Source organism: Oryza sativa, chromosome 11, assembly GCF_034140825.1.
Source record: "Oryza sativa Japonica Group chromosome 11, ASM3414082v1".
NCBI classification, from domain to species: domain Eukaryota; kingdom Viridiplantae; phylum Streptophyta; class Magnoliopsida; order Poales; family Poaceae; genus Oryza; species Oryza sativa.
The window spans coordinates 18925799-18946091 of NC_089045.1; the positions used below are offsets into that span (position 1 = coordinate 18925799).

General features: G+C 37.5%; 1 protein-coding gene across 1 annotated transcript; it reads left to right on the forward strand.

Moving 5' to 3' along the window:
• The first annotated feature begins 3242 nt into the window (after positions 1–3242).
• Positions 3243–9099, forward strand: LOC4350522 (protein LOWER TEMPERATURE 1). The gene is made up of 7 exons (XM_015759724.2): positions 3243–3469; positions 3622–3864; positions 4009–4054; positions 4952–5093; positions 7091–7170; positions 7878–7981; positions 8725–9099. Exons 1-7 carry the CDS (start codon positions 3320–3322, stop codon positions 8761–8763), a joined length of 804 nt encoding a protein of 267 aa, XP_015615210.1. The 5' UTR covers positions 3243–3319; the 3' UTR covers positions 8764–9099.
• Positions 9100–20293: the final 11194 nt, after the last annotated feature.

Genomic DNA, 20293 nt, shown 5'->3' on the forward strand with positions numbered 1-20293 from the left:
AGCGCCAAACTTCCGGGCACTCCTCTAGAGCTTCCCCTCACTCTATACCTTATTCTAGTGTACAAAAGATACAATAGAGCCTCTTGTAATTCATCTCAAAATTGTGTGTTGGAAATGAGAGTGAGCTCCTCCTTTTATAGGCAGGTATGACGGTTACAGCCTATGCGAAATGACCAAACTACCCCGGAACCGCCATCAGGAAGTAATCAGGGCCGTCCACATCAAATTTGGCGATCAACGGCCACCAAAAGGGTTCGGCCGAACCAGGGACGGCTCCGTTCGGCCCGTTTTTTGTCGTGGACACTAATTTTGAGGCCCTCAGCCCATTGGCATGATAGTTGGGCCCATTTGGAGTTGTTTAATTGACTTACGAGGCCTCCAATCCGTGTAAATGTGTCCTGAATGCGCGGAGGTGCAGTTTGTCACTTGACGGATGTGTTTTCTTCTCAAAATACCTGCATACACATATTTCACCAACACTAGTGGAAATCATTAGTAATAATACCTACCACTAAGTTGGATACCATGTTTTATTTCATTATATGTAGGTATTGACGGTCAGATATTATGATTTAAGGACCGTCAACAACAACCAGCAAAAACGACAAGACAGTCCCTTGAATCAGAGTTTTCAGCACCCGAGACGACAGAGGCCTTATCATCGGATTTCCTTTTCTCCTTATTCTGCAGTTTCCAATATTCTTCAGTGAAGTGATTTTTCTTCTTGCAGTACTTACAGAACTTCTTACCTCTGGACTTTGAATGACCTCTATCATTCTAGCTCTTGTCATGATCGTTGATGTCGTTGTAGGTTCTCTGCTCAGATCTGCCTCTGACCTGCAATGCTTCGCCCTTGGAGGACAACACGTCAGACTGAACCATACCTTTCATCTTTTCCCTATTCTAGAGTGCCTTATAAACTTCCGAAAGGGTTAGTTCGTCACGGCTTAATAGTATGGTGTCACAGAAATTTGCATATAAACTAGGCAGTTAGCATAACAGGAGAAGACCTAAATCTTCATCATCAAACTGTACCTCCATCGACACTAGGTTGGCAACAATCTCCTTGAAGACCGATATGTGGTTCAACACTAAACCAGTCTTCTGTAACTTCTGCGAGAATAACTTCATCTTCATATGCCTCTTACTGGTTAGATCCTTAGATCCATAGATCGATTCTAGTTTGAGCCAAAGTTCTACAGCAGTTCGTTCCTGCAACACTTCTTGCAAAATATCATTACATAGATGAAGTTGAATCAACGACAGAACCTTACAATCTTTCCGCTTCTTCTCAGCGGTCCATTCATCCTTCTTCTTCTTCCCGAAGCTTTCCAGCGCCTCATCAAGATCCGAAGATTGCACCAGAACAGCCCGCATCTTAACTTGCCACAGTGAGAATCTTGTCTTGTAGTCTAGCAGCGGTAGATCATACTTCATCGATGCCATCGCGGAACCCTCGTGTGAGAACAAGCTCTGATACCACTTGTTAGGAAACGATAGGCAAATAAACGATAAAGAAAATAGATCAATCACAGAAGACATGAGATTTAACGTGGAAAACCCTCCCAAAGCAGGAGAGAAAAAATCACGGGCGCCAGCTAGAAAAATATCTTCACTATATCGGGGTGAGGTTACAACACCGAACAGCGGCTTACAAGAAGTATATATGAAGGTGAAACCCTCCGGCGACAGGCCTCCACTTCGCTCCGGCAGAAGCTGGCCTTTATATATGTGAAAATGAATTTGGATCACAACTCAACAGGAACGAGTTCTGGACTTCTAGTCGCCTCGTCGACGATGAGCTAAAGGTTTAGGGCAAGGCGTATTACAAATGGGTTGATGGAGAGCAGGTTGGCAGGGGACGCTGGCTCGTCCTATGCTTGACGGAGGACGGCGGCGGTGGCGGCCAAGATGGCGGGCTCCGTCATCGGACGATGACATGACATAGAGAGGAATGGTCAACGTTGGAAGGAAGTGGAAGAAGGAAGATGAAGATCCAAGGGCAATACCATCCACGATGCATTCTAGCAAGAACACCCTCCGTTCAACCATGGCACTTATCGAAGCATTTTAGCGAAGCCAGCTATTTTTGATGGCACATATACCGATTTCTCCCTCTCAACCCCCTCCATGAAGACTTAAATAGTTAATTCATTTGTAATAAATCAATTCCATTACTGTAATGGGCAGTGTAGCCTAGTGGTTGCAGTGACTTGAGTAGCACCTAAAAGTCTTGAGTTCAAATCTCCATAGGAGCGAATTTCAGATTGGGTTCCTAATTTAAAAAGGTTGCATATATCCAGTTGATGCTCTCTATCACACCATCTTAGAGCAATTGCTATAAAACCTTTAAACTGTCATATAAACTCAAACAATAAGTTAGAGGAGAGAGAAGAAATCGTCCATTATGTAAAGGGTAATCTCAATATATAAACTTCAAAAAAGATCAAAGAAGAAGGTCAATAAATTGAAAGATAAAGAAGGAAAAAAATATTGTAGTCTATTAGGACAAATTGCTTGAGATAATATGTTGAGCGTGTCACTTCTTAATTAACTAATGAGTAGATAATGTGGATAAAACTGGAGATGATTATATTACCTTTACTTATAAAACTTGTTCTTAGATGTCAGCGGTGAGCCTATTTTGTATCTTGGCACATATCAGTAGCATCACTTTTACCATCTTTACATAATCCCTCTCAAAAGATTCACCGTTTACCACATGCTATGCATAAATTAAAACTGCACATTAAAAATAATCTGTTATATATGCGTGGCATTTTAATGAATTTTATCAATGGACTGATAACAGAAAACACAGTCAAATCTCGTAAATTTTGGACCATTCGATTGATTTAAGATTTACGCACACTCCCTAGCCCTAACCTCCTCCCTCTTATCCTTCTTCCTCCCTCTACGCCGCCAATGCACGACGATAAGCACACACTCCCTGCCTCCAGTTCCACCGCCAGCTGCCGAAACGCACAAACAGTGTCATTTGGCCCCTCCCCCCTTCCTCCTTCCCCTTTCCTCCCTCTTCTCCTCCTCAAGCCGACGGCAGCGAGGTACTCCCATCCTTAGCGTCTTTCTTGTCTCCGACGAGGGTCATCGGATCTATCACCTACAACCGTTATCAACATCAGTCCACCACCTGCTACCAACCTTGTGGCTTTGGCGCCGACACCTGTGCCTCGCAGTCCGCCTACTCCGCCGCCCATCATCAAGCCACCACCTCTCACTCTTGTGTCCATCTAAAGGCTGCGAACTCATTCTCTTTCCTTCTTCTTACTCCGATCTCTAAATCAGGACCATAATCCATATGTCCTTCTTCGGAATTCATGGTGTCTCCGGAGAAGAAGAAGAGAAGGTTGTTGGAGTTGAACAACAAGGGTTTAGAGTACGAGCCACAAAACTCATCCGATGGCCTAAATTAGGTAATATTTGGGGATGGATTTTTTATCGACGAAAGGTTAGTAATTCCGTTCCATAAACATCCATACGAATAAATTAAATGGAAATCATTCCCTAAATCTTTCATATAGCATTAACTTCTCTTTTCTCTTTTAGACGCAAAATTTAAAAGCTTATTAATTTCTACCACGATTTTATTATAAATAAAAGGAGACTCCAACTCTCGAAGGAACGAACCGAGAAAAGAAAACAGAAGAAAATCAAAGAAGCGGTGCGAGAAAGGGGAAAGAAAGGAGGTGCCTTTCCATGGCGGCCGAGGGTTCCAGCCGCGGCGGCGGCGGCGGCCGGAAAGCCTCCTGGCTGGGGATGTCATCGGAGGGCGGCGCGGCCAAGTTCCTGTCTGGCTTGCCGTCGCGCGGCAATTTCTCCTCGATCTCCGCCTCTTCCACTCTCGTACGCACGCCCAATCCCTGACTAAAACCCCCACAAATGATGTACTTTTTTTTTAATTTCCCTTTTGGCGTTAAGATTCTTGTTGAATTCTCATGGAGGGTGAGAGGATTCTGAGATGAATTTCTTTGGCTGTGATCTGCGCAGGGACGGCTCAGGGTTTACGTCTGCGAGCATGACACGGATCCTCCAGGTCAGTGGGAGATTCATTCTTGTAGAGATTTTGTAGTAGTATGTTGTATTTCTGTTAACTCAGAATGCTCTATTTTGCTAGCTTCTTAGGTTAATGTTTTAGGTTTTTCATGTAGTGGTTGTGGTGTTTTGTGTGTGGAGGCTTCGATTGATGGAAGCTGTCTTTAGGATTCCACATGTCCACTAGTATCTGTGGAATTATAAGTTTTTTTTCTTCTTCTTCTTCTAGGGTTTATGTGTATTTTGCTTAAAGTATAAAGTAAGACCGATGAGTAAATTCTAGTGTGCTAAAAAGCATGTACAAGTGTTGTTTTCACTGTTTAGGATTTGTAGCGAATCTAGTGTCGCTGTTTATTTAAAATGTCTGCACTGAGAATCTGTGCTGAGTTGCTCTTAGATTATGTGCCTCAATGCACATGAATTTTAGTTTTTCATCGCGATTCGTTGCACTCAATGCAGCCAGTATGACGGAACTTTGGTTCTTGGAGTTAATGCAGTTTCTTCCTTTCAATTTTCATTCATTCTTTTAGGTTAAGTTTTGGTAATTTAGTTGTAAATCTATGATGTTTCTAGATGAAACTACAGTAGATGGTTACTGCAGAAATTTCTTCCATAGAAAAGGTTCTTCCCAAGGGACTGTTGTTTCTGTTATACGCTGTACCAATGCACAATTTAGGCTTTAATGTTAGAAATCATGGAAACTCGCAGCTCTCCTATTTTACTGTGTTCTAGTCAAAACAAATTGAAATGGAGCTCTGCATTGGCAGTAGGTCTTGGGGATAGGAGTTGGTGGAGAATATCACCTTGATGGGTTGTTCACCTGCTTCATATGTTTTGTGGCTATAATTTGCTGGCAGATTCATTAAAATTTTAACTGTTTAATCTCTTTTCTGTTTAGAGGGACAAGTTATAGAGACCGATACAACAAATATTTTGATCAGACATCTCCAGCTAAAGAAAAAGGAGATGGATGCCAAAGAAGCCAAAGAGGCCAGAGATGCAGGTTCTAGGAACCAAGGGGAAACCGTCAAATGGAAAAGGTAAATCTGCCAAATTGACAGTATGTGTTTTACAGTGCCTTATTGGAGCATCCTTTTATTACTAATTACCATGTCATTCCATGCTTTATATGGACTATGGTACTCTTGTTACATATGAGATGGCTCATCCCTTGCAGCACCTTTCTATTTTATTTTGTTCTGGTCTTTTTCTATGGGTATTATGTGATTCATTAATTTTTAGGCCATGTATTTAGGGGTCTTACAACACCCATTTGATCTTGAAGCATAATGTAACATCCTTGCCCTAATTCCTGGGTAAGTCCCATGGAGTTTCAGTAAATTAATGAGCAGTTGCTGTTGGAATTTTCTGTGCTTAAGAAAGCTCTATGGATTTTCAGCATACCATGCTTTATTAGTTTAGTTGGTTTGCATACCTACATCAGTTTTCAACTAAGTCTCATATTTGTGAATGACTTTACCATTGGTGGAGATTGAAGAGCAGCTGCCATAATTATTGAATGGCCAAATTTGACCTGTCTAGCTTGACCCTACTTCAATGTCATGTGCTTATTGGGGCAAAGCAGGCTCTACTATTCTACATTTCTAGTCATATATGAAAAAAAAAGTTTATGAGACCGAGCCTTTTCCCCTGACAATTTCACTTGTTTTTTACATTATCGGCATTGACTGGATTTGAATTCCATAAATCTGATTAGTTCACAATGATTTGAATCCACTGCCAAAAGTAATATATGGATTTATGAACATGGTATTTTTCTTACCGGGTTACATATGATTGGTGAGCATGGCACTAAATTAGGTTGTTCAGCCTTTATGGTGTAACCATACAATTTGGCTCCATTCTGGGTACTAATAATTCTTTATGGAATGTTTTAGGCCTAGCACCCTTTAAAAATACCAAGTCTAAACTCAAATTGTTTAAAAGGAAAAGATGAGATAAGTTCCTATTAACAGTAAGTAGAAGCACCTGCCACTTTTTTTGCTTTTTCCTTTTGATCCTTTTTGCAGAGAATTTCTCATTTTGTTATTATAGGATGAATTGTAACTTGGTTTTATTCATTTCTGATGTATATACAAATATGTAGTTTTATTTGGAATCTGTCATGTCAACTTGGTGCACAAACAATACTAGATTACAAGTTTACAAATAAAGGAAGAGTTACAGCTGGTGAATTGTTGCTCTTCACTAACAAGTTATATGTTGCGTTCCACGACTTAGAAAGCTGGCTAGATTAGGTTAATCCATATAGTGTTTAATTTAGTTGAATTATAACATTCTTTTCCACAGCCTCTTGAATTATCCTGAAAAACCACACAAAGAGCAAATTATCCAAACTCTTCTAGTATATCTATTGATCTTTTTTTTTCTCGAAAAATTAGGAGGAATAGGCTTCATTTCATTAAGAAGAAAAGGAAATTTACACAGGAGAGAGACGGAAAGGATCCTCCACCCAAACACGTCACACAAAAGACACCACCAAAACCCCAACTAAGCACCTGGGGCAGCGACCTCACAACCCCAACTATTTTGTCATTTTGAATAAATTAGTATCTTGTACATTTGTGAGAAGAACAACAGATAGTTTTTATTTCTTCAGACTCTTTACAGGATTAAATCCTTTAGTAGAAGGTACCCACTGTAGTGGCCTACAGAACAACCAAGTACAACCCTAACCATAGAGGTAATCTCCCACCATGCAGCATTAAATTTGTGGGAACCTAATAAAACATATGAATCTTCCATTTATCCATTACAGATCATGTTACTGTTTGTATCATGCTATGAAGCCACATACGCTCTAAGCGATTTATTGGAGTGATTTCTTTCATACTTCTATGCTGATGCTGACGAATAGCTTGGCCATTCAGTGATCCAGGATTAATACAAGTTCTTTGAGTCATACCTACTTGTCCTCATGAAACTGTTTATCCTTCTTGGTTGCTTATTACTTGGGATGATATGACTATATAAATTAGGTCTGGAAGTAATTATTTTTCCTTTTTTGTTTGACTAGAGTTGCTCCCAGAAGTTTGGATGGCCAAAGTTCATCTAAAAGGCCCAATTTGGGTAGCTCCTCTGGGCTGTCTTCTGCTGGTAAGTTGTCTAAGTCTTAGTCTTCCAGTTTGGGCATTTGTGAATGTCTGATACTTGATAATGCTAAGATACGAATAGAGAGAATAATGTTTCATTTATTAGCATTTTGTTGAGGAAAAAGAGAGTAAAGGATATCAATTGTCCAGATTTACCTGAAGCCAACCCTTTTTCAAGCTTCTACCCAAAAAGAAAAAAGAAAGAAAGTGGCCAGAGTTACCACCTTCCATTGAACTTTTTGCCACGACTGTCCACTTGAATTTGTGAAGTGCCCAACCAGGAGGAATGCTTTGCCTTGTTCTAGGTTTACAACTTTACATGTTAAGCCACTAACTGTCTTTCTATTTTAAGGCCCCATTCGTTTGCTTAGTTTGGAGGAGCTTTTCAGCCGCTGTGAAATGAGAAAGCCCATTAGCACATGATTAATTAAGTATTAACTATTATAAACTTGAAAAATGGATTTATTTGATTTTTTTTAAAAAAAACTTTTCTATAAAAAGTTTTTGCAAAAACGCGCCATTTAATAGTTTGAAAAGTGTGCTGATGGAAAACAAGGAAGTTGTAGTTTGGAGTTGAAGAAAAGAACTAGGCCTGAATTTAAGATCAGTAATATGCTGATGCATGCTTTAGCATTTTAAAAGAAGACAAAAACATGCTCATGTACAGTCTCACAATTCCTCTAATAACTTTAATAAACTTTCATATTGCAGAAGAAGCGGCACCTGGATTTTCAGGTCACACACTACAGACATTCACAGTTGAGAGGTTGCGTGCACTTCTGCGACAGAGGGGCCTCATGACCAAAGGGAAAAAGGCAAGCAAAAATTGTCGTTCCAAGTTCTCTTGTTCTAAATTTAAGTGGTTTCATGCTTTTAATTCTGTCACTAGTATATGTATTTGAATTTTTGCTTGTAGAATTTATTTTAGTAGAATGTCAGCTAAGATGACTGGATATCCACCATTTTTGAACGTTTGGATGATTCTGTAGTGTCTGACACCTGATATTTTCCTAGGAAGCTTAGTCAGTTACAGAATTTGTCCATTAGTATTCCAAATGTTCCCTCAGGACTTATTCGTTGCATGGCATATGGTAGGATTTTGTTTCTGTAGAAGCTTCATAATTTTTTAGTGAAAGTTGGCTTTACAAAATAAAATGAATGGGATGATAAGAGCCTGAGCTTTGTCATGTAACTGCAGTATTGTGCCTAATAGATTATTTTAAGAACAAAATATAGAAGTTCCCAAAACAAGCTTCTTCTAGAGATGCTTGTGTTGTCAGTAGGCTGTTGCTTTTTTCTTTCAGTGGCAGCACATTATGGTTTTTGTTATATTTACACTATTTGATTTTGACGCCGCGGATGTGGCATTAGTAAATGAACTTTCTTGTTAATAAAGCATTGACAGTCTTCATTCTTGCACATTAGAAAATAACACAGGTTCCCAAATAAGAATTATTTTCACATAATTGATCATGCCTACATTGATCTACCTAGGCCATAATCTTTTGTGCGAGAAGTGTATTCAATTTTTTGATGTATGATGTCCTTCCTACTGCAGGATGAACTCATCGCTCGCTTAAGAGAATCACAGGACTGATCTAGAGAAAGCTCGTGCCGTACTCTCTTTGTAGGTTGATGCAATGTGTTTCCTGATTTGCTATGTCAAGCTTTGCTGGGAGCAGAATGAGAACCAGGCTTCATCTGTTGGCTGGATGTTAAGGCTCTAGGAGATGTAGTCACTTAGGTTGGGCCTTGAGAACTTGTGCCTAATTGCATTAGCTTGTCAGAAATTTGGGCTTGGGTTCCCTGTTTGTTAGGGCTTATCCAGTGCTTTACTTGGTACATGTAGAAGGCTAATCTGGCAGTGTTTGTAACCTTTTGTCTCATACTGGAGGAGTTACCATGCTAATTTACAAGCATAGTTAAAAGCTAATCGTACCATGTTTGACCAATTGAGCTATGGAAGAAAGCATAGGCGTGAACCCAGCTCAGAAGTGAATGGCAGATAGCAAAAAAGAATAGACTTGGAAATGGAAAAAAATGGAGCGAAACAAAGGCATACAAATTGGAAAATCAGCAGGAAATGTGCTGATTACTCGTATCGATTGCTTTAGGAAATATCGCAGTCTTGAGCAGATAAATTCTTTTTGTGTGTGTGATCTCAATTCTACATTGTGTTAGGTGCAAACATCACTTCTTTAACCTAATGCTTCCTGCAACTCGAGCTGTTTTATTGGGTGGCTGCAAATTGCAATTTACTACTTATCTTCCAACTTATAACCCTGAAAGAACAGCATTACAGAGGCCGTTTCTTCCTATGTTTGCCCCTTTATTTCTTACTCCCTCCGTTTCACAATGTAAGTCATTCTAGTATTTTTCACATTCATATATATCTATCTAGATTCATTAATATCAATATTAATGTATAAAATGCTAGAATGACTTAAATTGTGAAACGAAGGAAGTATATGCTTTGCTGCGAGATAGAAAATATGGAATACAAAGGAGCCTCAGTAAACTAGAAGCAAACAGTCGTAGAGATGGTCCAAAGTAGTGGTCATCTGTCAATTGTCATCCTCTCAGATTTTAAATTTTTTGCTGATATTTTTTTTCTGATTTTAAATGTCATCTGTCAATTGTCATCACTTATAAATCTTTTGCTGATTATCTTTGTATTTTTTTTCTATGACAAATGGAATAGTTTCAACAGAAAATTAGACAAAAGACAGTACAATCAAAATAAAATTGGGTTTTACTCCCTCTATCCCATATTAAGTTCACTTTTGGTTACTCTCATTCTTAGTAATCATCGCATTGGAGTTTGTGAAAGTAGGGAATAATTAAATTGAATGTAAATAAAGTGGGGAATAATTATATTGGGATTTGATAAAGTAGGAGCATTATAGTTTTTTTAGTGTTTGTATTGGTATGTGTGAGACCGTTGAAAGATTTAACTTATTTTAGGATGGAGATAGTTGTAATTATAAACTAGCATATTATCAGTAAATGACAGTTGGGAATAAAAGGTCTCCTTCTCATTGGTGGTGTATAGCTTTTGGCATTATCAACTGTTCAACTCCCTGTCAGTCAAGTTTGTCACCTTTTTCTTTTGTGTTGTGATTATTGATTACTTCTTATATTTGTTATCTATGCAAACGCTTTGCACAAACATAAAGCTGTCGCAGTTGGCAGAATTTGTGTTGCTTCTGTGCCATTGAAAGTTTCAATCAATTGGCATCACTGACTGCTACACTGCAGCTGTGCCTGTTCTTTTCCATCTAGATCTAGAATCGGATGTAACATATCCTAATATTATAAATCGGTACTGTGTTGGTTTTTTATGGGACGAAGGGAGTACACTTCTTCTAGCTACTAAATGCTATATTTTTCTTAAAAAACTTTCTACATATATATTTCTTAAAGTTATTATTTTAAATCTATTTTTTAACTTTATAATAGTTAATTTATCCGTTTGTACCTCTCGAATCATTCATCTATTAAGTATTCCATTCAGGTCAAAAGAAGACACCCAATTGAAGTAAAACATGCTAGCTGTATGATACTTTATAATATATGATTAGTGTATTTTGCTTGCACTTGGATGAAGGGGCTATTTTAATATTAGAAAAGATTTTGACTAATGGTGATGCCTCGCTTCGGGATCTGCTCAAAATATGTTTCTTCTTTTCTAAAAATTGTTTTTGGGTACAGATGGACCGTGTAAACAGATCATTGTTCAAAGCCAACTAGGAAAGTAAAATAAAAATTATTTACATGTTAAATGTTAATGACTAGTTATTGACTGCTGATGAATGTGTTTAACATGTGAATTATATATTATGAAAATATTTCTAATAATAAATCTAAAAGTATAAATTTTATGATGTTAAACTATATAAGTTTATAGAAATCTATGGTCAAAGATTAAAATGTTACTTAAAATAAAAACAATCCTAGGACGATAAATAATTTGAAATTGAGGGAGTACCGTGTTTGTACTCTAGCAGTCTGACTCTAAATAATTGAACAATCATGAAAACTTGGCCAGAGAACACAATCCAATAAGTAAGGCCCCCAAGCTTAAAGTTATTCCAAATAATGTATTTGACTGATCATTCTGCAAGCAGTGAATATATATATATATATATATATATATATATATATATATATATATATATATATATATATATATATATATATATATATATATATATATATATATATATATATATATATATATATATATATATATATATATATATATATATATATATATATATATATATATATATATAATTTATTTGGTGCTCTATGGTGCCCGGGCTACATGATTCAAATTGGGTATATACTCAATTCAAATGAGTATGAAATTTTTAAAATGTTTAGGTATTAACATTAACTACTTTACTAACTAGTTCAAAACAAGTTTAAACTAAATTTAAACTTGTTTTTGTTAGATTTTGATTCTAGGTATATAGGATCCAATCATATAATTAGTTGGGTATGTAATCATGGATTGTGAAATAAAGTTAAATTTGAGTTGCTTTGTTTATAGGTATAGGTATGAATCGAATTCTTATAACTAGGTATATACTCATAATTTAAAAATTTTGAAAAATTTAAGTGAATTTTTATATTTTATACCATGGTGCCCCATATGGGTGTCCTATATATATATATATACATACGTATATACGTATATATACGTATATACGTATATATATACGTATATATATACATACGTATATATATATACGTATATATATATATACATATATACGTATATACGTATATATATATATATATATATGAATCTCAAGTGAAGTCAATATAAGAAAACGTTTTAGAATCAAAAAAAGAAGAAGAAAGAGAACATTTCAATCTGCAAATTTCCCTCATGTACTTCTTGTTTCATGCATTCCATTCCATGTTACTCCGTGAACATTCCTGATCATCCACACTATTTGGCATTGTATTTCTCTGACCAATGAGATCACGACAAGTGCAAACGAAAAAACTGGCAACATCTACATATGCTCTCCCATGTGCATTTTGCAGTTTTGACTGCATCAATCCATCCAACACAAACACTGTATATCTTCATCTTGTGCTGCCATTTCAGTTTTTAGGAGTGGTCAGTCCTGGCTTGCACAGAAAAAAAAAAAGACCGTGAATGGTCACTCACAGGTGGGGCCTAGCCGCCTAGGACCAACCAGCCAAACCCAGCATGAGGAAAGCCACCCATAGATATAGCAGCCTACTTACACATAAAAATAAGAGCTTATCATAATAAGATAAGACATGACTAGAAATTACATATTCAGCTTACCAGGGTTTAAGTCCTAAATTCAGTGCATTTTTCAAAAGAAATTCTAACACTTTCCGAACGAATCATCTGAAACAACACACCTAGAACTCTCATCTCGAGCTGGCTCAAGCGAGATTATAAACCCTCATTGGTACTCGTGAGCTTCCATTTCAGTTTTTAGGAGTGGTCAGTCCTTACTTGCACAGGCGAAAAAAAAAAAGGCCGTGAACAGTCACTCACAGGTGGGGCCTAGGACGATCCAGCCAAACCCAGCGGGAGAAAAGCCACCCATACACATAGCAACCTACTTACACATAATAAAAATAAGAGCTTATCATAATAAATGAGCCATTGGTTATATATTCAGCTTATCAGGATTTAAGTCCTAAATTTGATGTATTTTTCCAAAGAAATTGTAACACATTCCGAACGAACCATCCGAAACACCTGAAACTCTCATCTCGAACTGGCTGGGGACGTCCAAAATCCACGAGACTCGAGTGAGATCTCGCGACATCATAAACCCTCGTTGGTAACAGTTTACACCAATTTCAAGACACGTGTATAAAAATATGCACGCGGCTACTACGAACACGGTGCGTGTGTGGTTGTGTGCGCGCATCGTCCAGAGCGAAAAGTACACTCCATAAGAGAGGCTGGGGATTAGATGATAAAACTAAAACTAAACAAACAGAGCCTGGGCTGTGGGCCATTCTTGGCTTGGATTTACTGGGACAGTTCTTCCCTCTTGGATCAGGAATTCAGGAGGGGGGAGCTTTTGGCCGAATTGATCAGGAAAGATGCAGCTAGCTGCAGCGTTGCGGTGGACCACCGGACGGCCGGCGACGACCACTGGTTGTACCGTGGTGATGGCATGTCCCGGCATGGGAAGCTAGCAAGTGCATTTCAGATTTTTCCAGGTCCCCTCTTCTGCTCTGTTGCTGTTGCTGTGTGTGTCTCTTTGTTTTTTATGCTTGTTCATCGGTCATATGCTAAGGGAATCTTTTAATGCTGATATATGAAGGCCCATGTGTTAGAGCAGGTACAATAGCAGGCTATAAGCAAGTTATAAACATATTTTAAAGAGATAAAAGAAGATAGAGAAGAGCAGCGGGCTACAAATCTGTAGCCAACTGCAGCACGGACTCCAAAACGTAATGCGTGTATGACAGGTAGGACCAGACATTAATAATATAGTAAGAACTATTGTATGAATTGGCTATAGATAAATTGGAGCTAGTAGTTGGCTATACTATTAAACTTGCTCTTAGTGTGGGTGGGTGGGGGTGGAAGAGTCTTCTCTCCAAGAGTAGGACTATCATTTTTCTAGTGGTTTTATAGGGTTTTTCACCAATTTATTTTTTCACAGGTTTGGAAAATAGTTTTTCGAAATCTAAAATAGGCCTGAGATTCAAGATACTGGGGATAAATACGAACTTCATTATAGGTTGCTAAGTGTCATGTGTAAGATAGTATATGAGTTGGCAGCTCTTAACCACAACATACCATGTTGTAAGCTAAAAGATTTGTAAAATAAGATTGTTCACTTTTTTTTTTAGTATTATCAAAAGTTCACACTTAGTAAGATAAATCAGGTGGCTATACAGGCATAGATGCCACACGAACAAACGGAGAAAATTTTTGTACATTATATCTAGAAGAGGCAGTATGTTGAACCACATCTTGGATTAGGAGGGTGGCCGGCTGACTCAGCACCAACGAGTGCCATTGTTCGTTGCTGTAAACCGCTCTTACATGCTTCATCTTGGTTTGATGGCCACACAAATTTAAATGAAGATCAGGAACTGAATTTTCTCTTTTTATATATAGGTGTATGATGTTGTGCCCTGTTTTATCTAATCAAAAGGGTTTCTTACCACTATGAAAATAAACTGTAAGGCGCGTTGATATCACTATCAAATGCACAACCTTTTTTTTTTTAAGAGTGAACTTCATAAAACTATAACTATTTTATCAAAAATGTTAGTATGCTGAAAATTTAGCTAGACATTTTAGAGAACGACAATAATATTATATAATTTTATTAGAAAACCTCATCTTTACATCTTTGACAAGTTTGGGTCTCCTGAAATACTTGTGCTCTTGCATCCCACATGACATACACACATAGGAGATAAAATTATAGTTTTGTAATAAAATCGTCCACTATTGTTGCGGTTTTGTAAAATACATTCCCTTAAAATTATAGCAAAATGATAGTTTTCATCAAACAATTATAGTTTTGTAAAGTCCACTTTTTTAAAAAAAATAATGAAACTAGTACATGCATGTACATCTCGATGGCCAGTGCATTGTGTAGTATTTCCTTTAGGCTGATAATCCTTGTCGTTTTAGACAAGGCTATTGTTAAACTAAAAAACTTTGACTATAAATAATATTTAAAACATTTGTCAAATAAATATGGCTCCCATATGTATAGGTTGATCTTAAAAAGTGCTCTGATAAAATTATATACTTATTGATATTTCTATATATATATATATATATATATATAGAGTAATAAAAAATAGTTATCAAATTTATTTTTTGAAACTGTGTCCTTGTTCAAAATGATAAGTATTATTAGTCCGGAGGGAGTAGTATAATCCAAAGTTCAAACTCTTTGTTTAATATAGAAAAACCTTGCTTTTTGACTGACATATTTCCTCCGTCCTAAAATAAATCATCTTATAGAGTTTATTTTTTTTCAAAATAAATCAACTTCTACATTCTTACCTACCATTGGTCTACAAATAAAAAAAATTATTTCTTCAATACCCTTTACCTATCCACCCATGCATTAATATAAGTTTATAATTAATTAGGGGTATTTGGGTCGTCCATTTTGGGAATTTAGGTTTGAAGTATTTGTGGAACAGATCGAGGGATTATTTCTCTAGCTATCTAGCTAATTAATTCGATTCATTCATCAGTTTTTATTTGTAGGGATAAATGAGCCATGTCTGTACTGCAAACTGCAAACATGGATAGGTCAAAAACCAAAGTCCACAATAGCTGAACAGCTAGCGGCGACAAGGTTCCTTCCACGCTATGAATAAGGGTGCTGCATGGCACGGCAAAATCATAGTACGTAAGTACATGCTACATGCATATTATGATTGCATGCTGGTTCACATGCGGCCATTATATACTCCCTCCATCACATAATATAAAGGATTTTAAGTTTTTTTTACATTGTTTGATCAGTCATATTATTCAAAAAGATTGTGCAAATATAAAAAAACGAACAGTTGTGCTTAAAATACTTTGGATAATAAAGTAAGTCAAAAAAATAATAATAATTCCAAAATTTTTTGAATAAGACGAGTGGTCAAACAGTGTAAGCAAAAACTCAAAACCCCTTATATTATGAGACGGACGGAGTATATCCGAGTGCAACAAGAAACCATCATATGATTTTTTTTTTCTTTGTGATGAACAAGCCTGCCATTTTTTAGTGCTACTTTATTTGGGGACAAAAAGGTTCCAAGAAAAAAAAAACATGAGGGAACTAATTATACCTAGTACACCAACAAAGTTAGGGTATGTCTAATAATAGAGTCAATTATCATTATTTATCAATAAGTTATGAAAAAAAACCATCGCATCGTTATTTACCTTTATTTCCTAGAAAATGAAAACTATTTCTTAATTAGCACCCGCTGGCTAGGCAATAGCAATATGTAGGAAGGTCCTTATATTGTTTTTCCATATAGCTCCTAGCATATTACAGATTTATGGTAAGTTTATCGTACATGTTGGGGTTTTTTTTTATAGAGACAATTAGACAAACATTTATATGTTATACTCAACCATCATTTTTTCATTGTGTTTCAACTGTTTCTAAGATTAATTTGAAGGTTACCACTCATCTAGTTTGCCAGAGTACTCCAAATTCTTTCGAACAGTGAGCCTATATCTTGCAAAAAAAAAAAAAAAAAAAAGAAAAGAAAAGAGGACCGCTCTTTCCAGCCTTGGACACATAGGATCCACAGTAAAGTTTGCACCCCGAGATGGATCTAGCATAGAGGCGGCGGGATCTCGAGCTTCCACTACTGGCGTGAGGATAGATGATTGATGCTATTAACTTCTTGATACACATTTGATCATTCATCTTATTAAAAATTACATAACTATTAGTATTTATTTTGTCGTGATTTGATTTATCATTAAAGAAAATATGACTTACATTTTCAATAAAAAAATTAAATAAAACGAAATGACCAACTTATGTAAAGAAATCAACAGTATCATCTATCAAAACAGCTATTGCATTTTGGTCATCAATATGCAACTGGGCATTACTTAGGACATCAATGCAAGCGAAGAGAAACACAGCTAGCTGCCGTGCTCATTGCGTAGTAGAGTAACTGGCCATTGCATTTTGGAGTAAATGGATTGATATAATTTTTTAAAGTAATTCTCATATAAAAAATTTTGTAAAAAAGCATTATTTAATAATTTTAAAAGAAAAACAATGAAGGTGAATTGGAAAAGAAGGACATGAAGACACGGACCATTATATCTTGTCTCACTTGAGCATTGCAGCCATTGTGTAGCTAGCAATTAGCTAGGCATTCAGGTTTGCAGAGTAACAATCATGGCTTTGATTTGACACGGCATCTGTGTCATGCGTGCTTTTCTTTTAGGACTGACGGATACGTGTACGGTATACGCTTCCATCACCACAACTGGCTACAGCTACTACTGTGTATCCTACGCGTGTGCCCTGGACAGACAGACACAAGGCATGTCTCGGATAGGAGTGGCTGCGTTCGTTGCCTTGAACTTGAGGGAAATTTTCTCGCACTCCAAACAAAAGAAACTCGTTATCATATGATTAATTAAGTATTATTTTTTTATTTTATATTAAATTTATTTTTAGCTTCTTTCATTTATCTTAAAATAAATTTATTTTTTTAATTATTGAAGAACTTTTAAAATTACAGAATAATTATATTTGGAGTAGATAAAGTGATCAATAGTTGTATTGGGATTTGATTAAAATAGGGGTGTTCTAGTCTTTTTCTGCAAATACACTATCCGTCCTAAAATATAATAATTTTTAGCCCTCAGAATTTATCCCAAAATATTAACAACTTTTCCACCAACATTCTCTTCCCAACCAATCACAACCCTCCACCATTCACTTTTCCTATCTACCTCCACACTCCCCATCCAATCACAACCCTCTACCATTCACTTCTACCTATTTTCTTAATAATCATGTCCAACTCTAAAACTTTTTATATTCTGGGACAGAGGGAGTAGAACATACCATTTCGTCTCTCCACATTTTATACTCGTATTGCTTATATACTACTTGCAGAGAGTAACTTTTGCCGGTCTTTCAATTGATGTTCTTGAATTAATACACGGATCACTCTGGTTTAACACTTTCAGGAGAAGAATATGTGTCCATCTCAGGAGGTCGTGCCCATGTTAGGATGGCAATTTCCCTATTGGAGGTAGGTACCCGCCCCTACGGGGACGGGACGGGGCTGGTTTTCCACCCGTGGGTTGGCTGGGGACAGGACCCACCACATTTGCGGGGGCGGGGCCGGATAAAGGGTTCCACCCACCCCGCTAGTCCCTGTGGGGCCCGAAATTAAGATAAGGCCAACCAGAAAAGCCCATCTAGTCCATGTAGGGGATGATAAACGCGAATTCCCAATCCCATCCAGCCCCCACACATGCAAACGCGAGCACTCGTTCAGACTTCTAAACGCATGAAGGTTGTGGTGTTGACTCACAGAGGTCCTCTTCTCGCGATTGCGGCGCAGCGCCAGATGCCTGCACCTCCTCGCATCGCCGGCATCTTGCTCCTCCTCGCGCTGCTGATATCTCACTACTCCTCGCGTCGCCGACATCCCGCTCCTCTTCGCATCACCGGCCTCTCCCTTCTCCTTGCATCGCCGGCCTCTCCTTCCTCCTCATGACGCCGGCCACCTTTTCCTCTTTGTGCCACATACCTCCTCGCTCCTCTTGTTCCTCTCCCAACTAAGTCTTCTTCTTCCAATGGCAGAGTGAGTGACCTCCAGCGGGGCCCCGGTCAGGTAGCATTTTGTACCCAAGTTCCTCTTCGGGGCTGGGGCCGGGGGATGAAGTCAAGGGTTAGGGCAGGGTCGTTCTTGCCCAACCCAGCCCCGACCGACCCCATTGCCATTCCTAACCCACATACGGCTCATCTATGTATTGTCCTTGCCAACCGAGCATACGCATGGCCTCAGGCGCATGGGACCTCTGCTAGTGGGCCTCGAGAAGCTCAACCTCCTCGTTGTGGCAGGTCTCACCCTCCCTCACCCCCTCCCCCTACGGCACAGATCCACTAGCAGCAGCGATGGATGGGCGGATCCGGCGGCCCCTACTCCTCCTGCATGGATCCAACGACTTCGAGCGACCATGACGACAACGACAGTAGCCTCAAGTGTGATGGTGGTGGATCCTGACGTGATGGCGGTGGCGGCTTCAACACGATGACGATGCAGGGGATCCGGTGTGATGGTGGCTAGGGTTTTGGGTTTTGGATCTATGGTTTTTGTATTTTTGGGTTTTGCAATTTTTATTTTTTTTGTCAAAATTATTTTTGTAGATTGATGGCTTAAGCACCTGCCTACGAAAATTGTATTTTTTTTCGCAAGCAGTTGCGCCAACCACATGCAAAAATATTGATTTTCGTAGGCATCTTGGTGTAGGCGGGTCACCTAGCCGCTTGCGAAAATTGGTTTTGACCGTATTAAAAATTTGATTCCTATAGTAGTGTATGTTCAGCACTCTCCTTTCACGACCTCTATTCTCTTGTTTTTCACGTGTACGCTTTGCGAACTACTAAATAGTGTGTAAAACTTTCTATAAAAAAGTTATTAAAATATCTTATTAATCTTTTTTTATGTTTTTAGCTAATACTTAAATAATTATATGGAGTATCGGATGTGACACATTTTAGTACTACAAGTCTGAACAGACTCTAAACATATTAAAACATATTAAGACATGTCATATCCGATCAAAGTAAATATTTTGAGACAGATAGAGTATTATTTATCTATTGTGCATATATGTATTTTATATATGTTGATGACTTAGCAAGTTGACAACATTTGTGTCCACTTGTATAGAAACGCTATACATGCATAATTAAGGCTGTGTGTTTGGTATTTCGGTTTGGTAACTACTTGAGGCACATAAAATAACTTACTATTGTTAGTGTATAATTAATTAATATTAGCCTAAAATATAAAAAAAGATTAATATAATACATAAATAATTTCTCTATAGAAAATTCTTGAACACGCTTAGTAGTTCGCGAAGCATGTGTATATAAAAAAAAGGAGAAAGTAGATGTTGATAAAGGAGAGTGCCAAACATCTCGCCTACGTGTCCAATGACATGGACGCCTAGTTTATTTCAATTTGATCGTGCATAATACTCCTTCCGTTTTTAAATATTTGATGCCACTTTTTTGAACATATTTGACCATTCGTTTTATTCAAAAAAGTTAAGTAATTATTAATTCTTTTCATATCATTTGATTCATTATTAAATATACTTTCATGTATATATATAGTTTTACTTATTTCACAAAAAAATTTTAATAATACGAACGGTCAAACATATGCTAAAAAGTTAACGGTGTCAAACATTTAGAAACGGAGGGAGTATGCGTGAAGGTCAATCTACTCTCGGAGTCTGATTCTTTTACTGTATACTAGCATTGTCTTTTATTTATATTTATAGTAATCATTATATTCCGAAACCTACATACGTATTTTATATGGTAGCGATGCGTTTTGTATTTACATAATAATTCTAGTTCTTT

Bases quoted from the DNA above. Each gene is read 5' to 3' on its own strand.
- LOC4350522 (XM_015759724.2), top strand. From the start codon at position 3,320: ATGTCCTTCTTCGGAATTCATGGTGTCTCCGGAGAAGAAGAAGAGAAG. The intron at 4,055-4,951 runs GTCAGTGGGAGA...TTTTCTGTTTAG, and splicing joins GCATGACACGGATCCTCCAG to AGGGACAAGTTATAGAGACC. The intron at 7,982-8,724 runs GCAAGCAAAAAT...TTCCTACTGCAG, and splicing joins TCATGACCAAAGGGAAAAAG to GATGAACTCATCGCTCGCTT.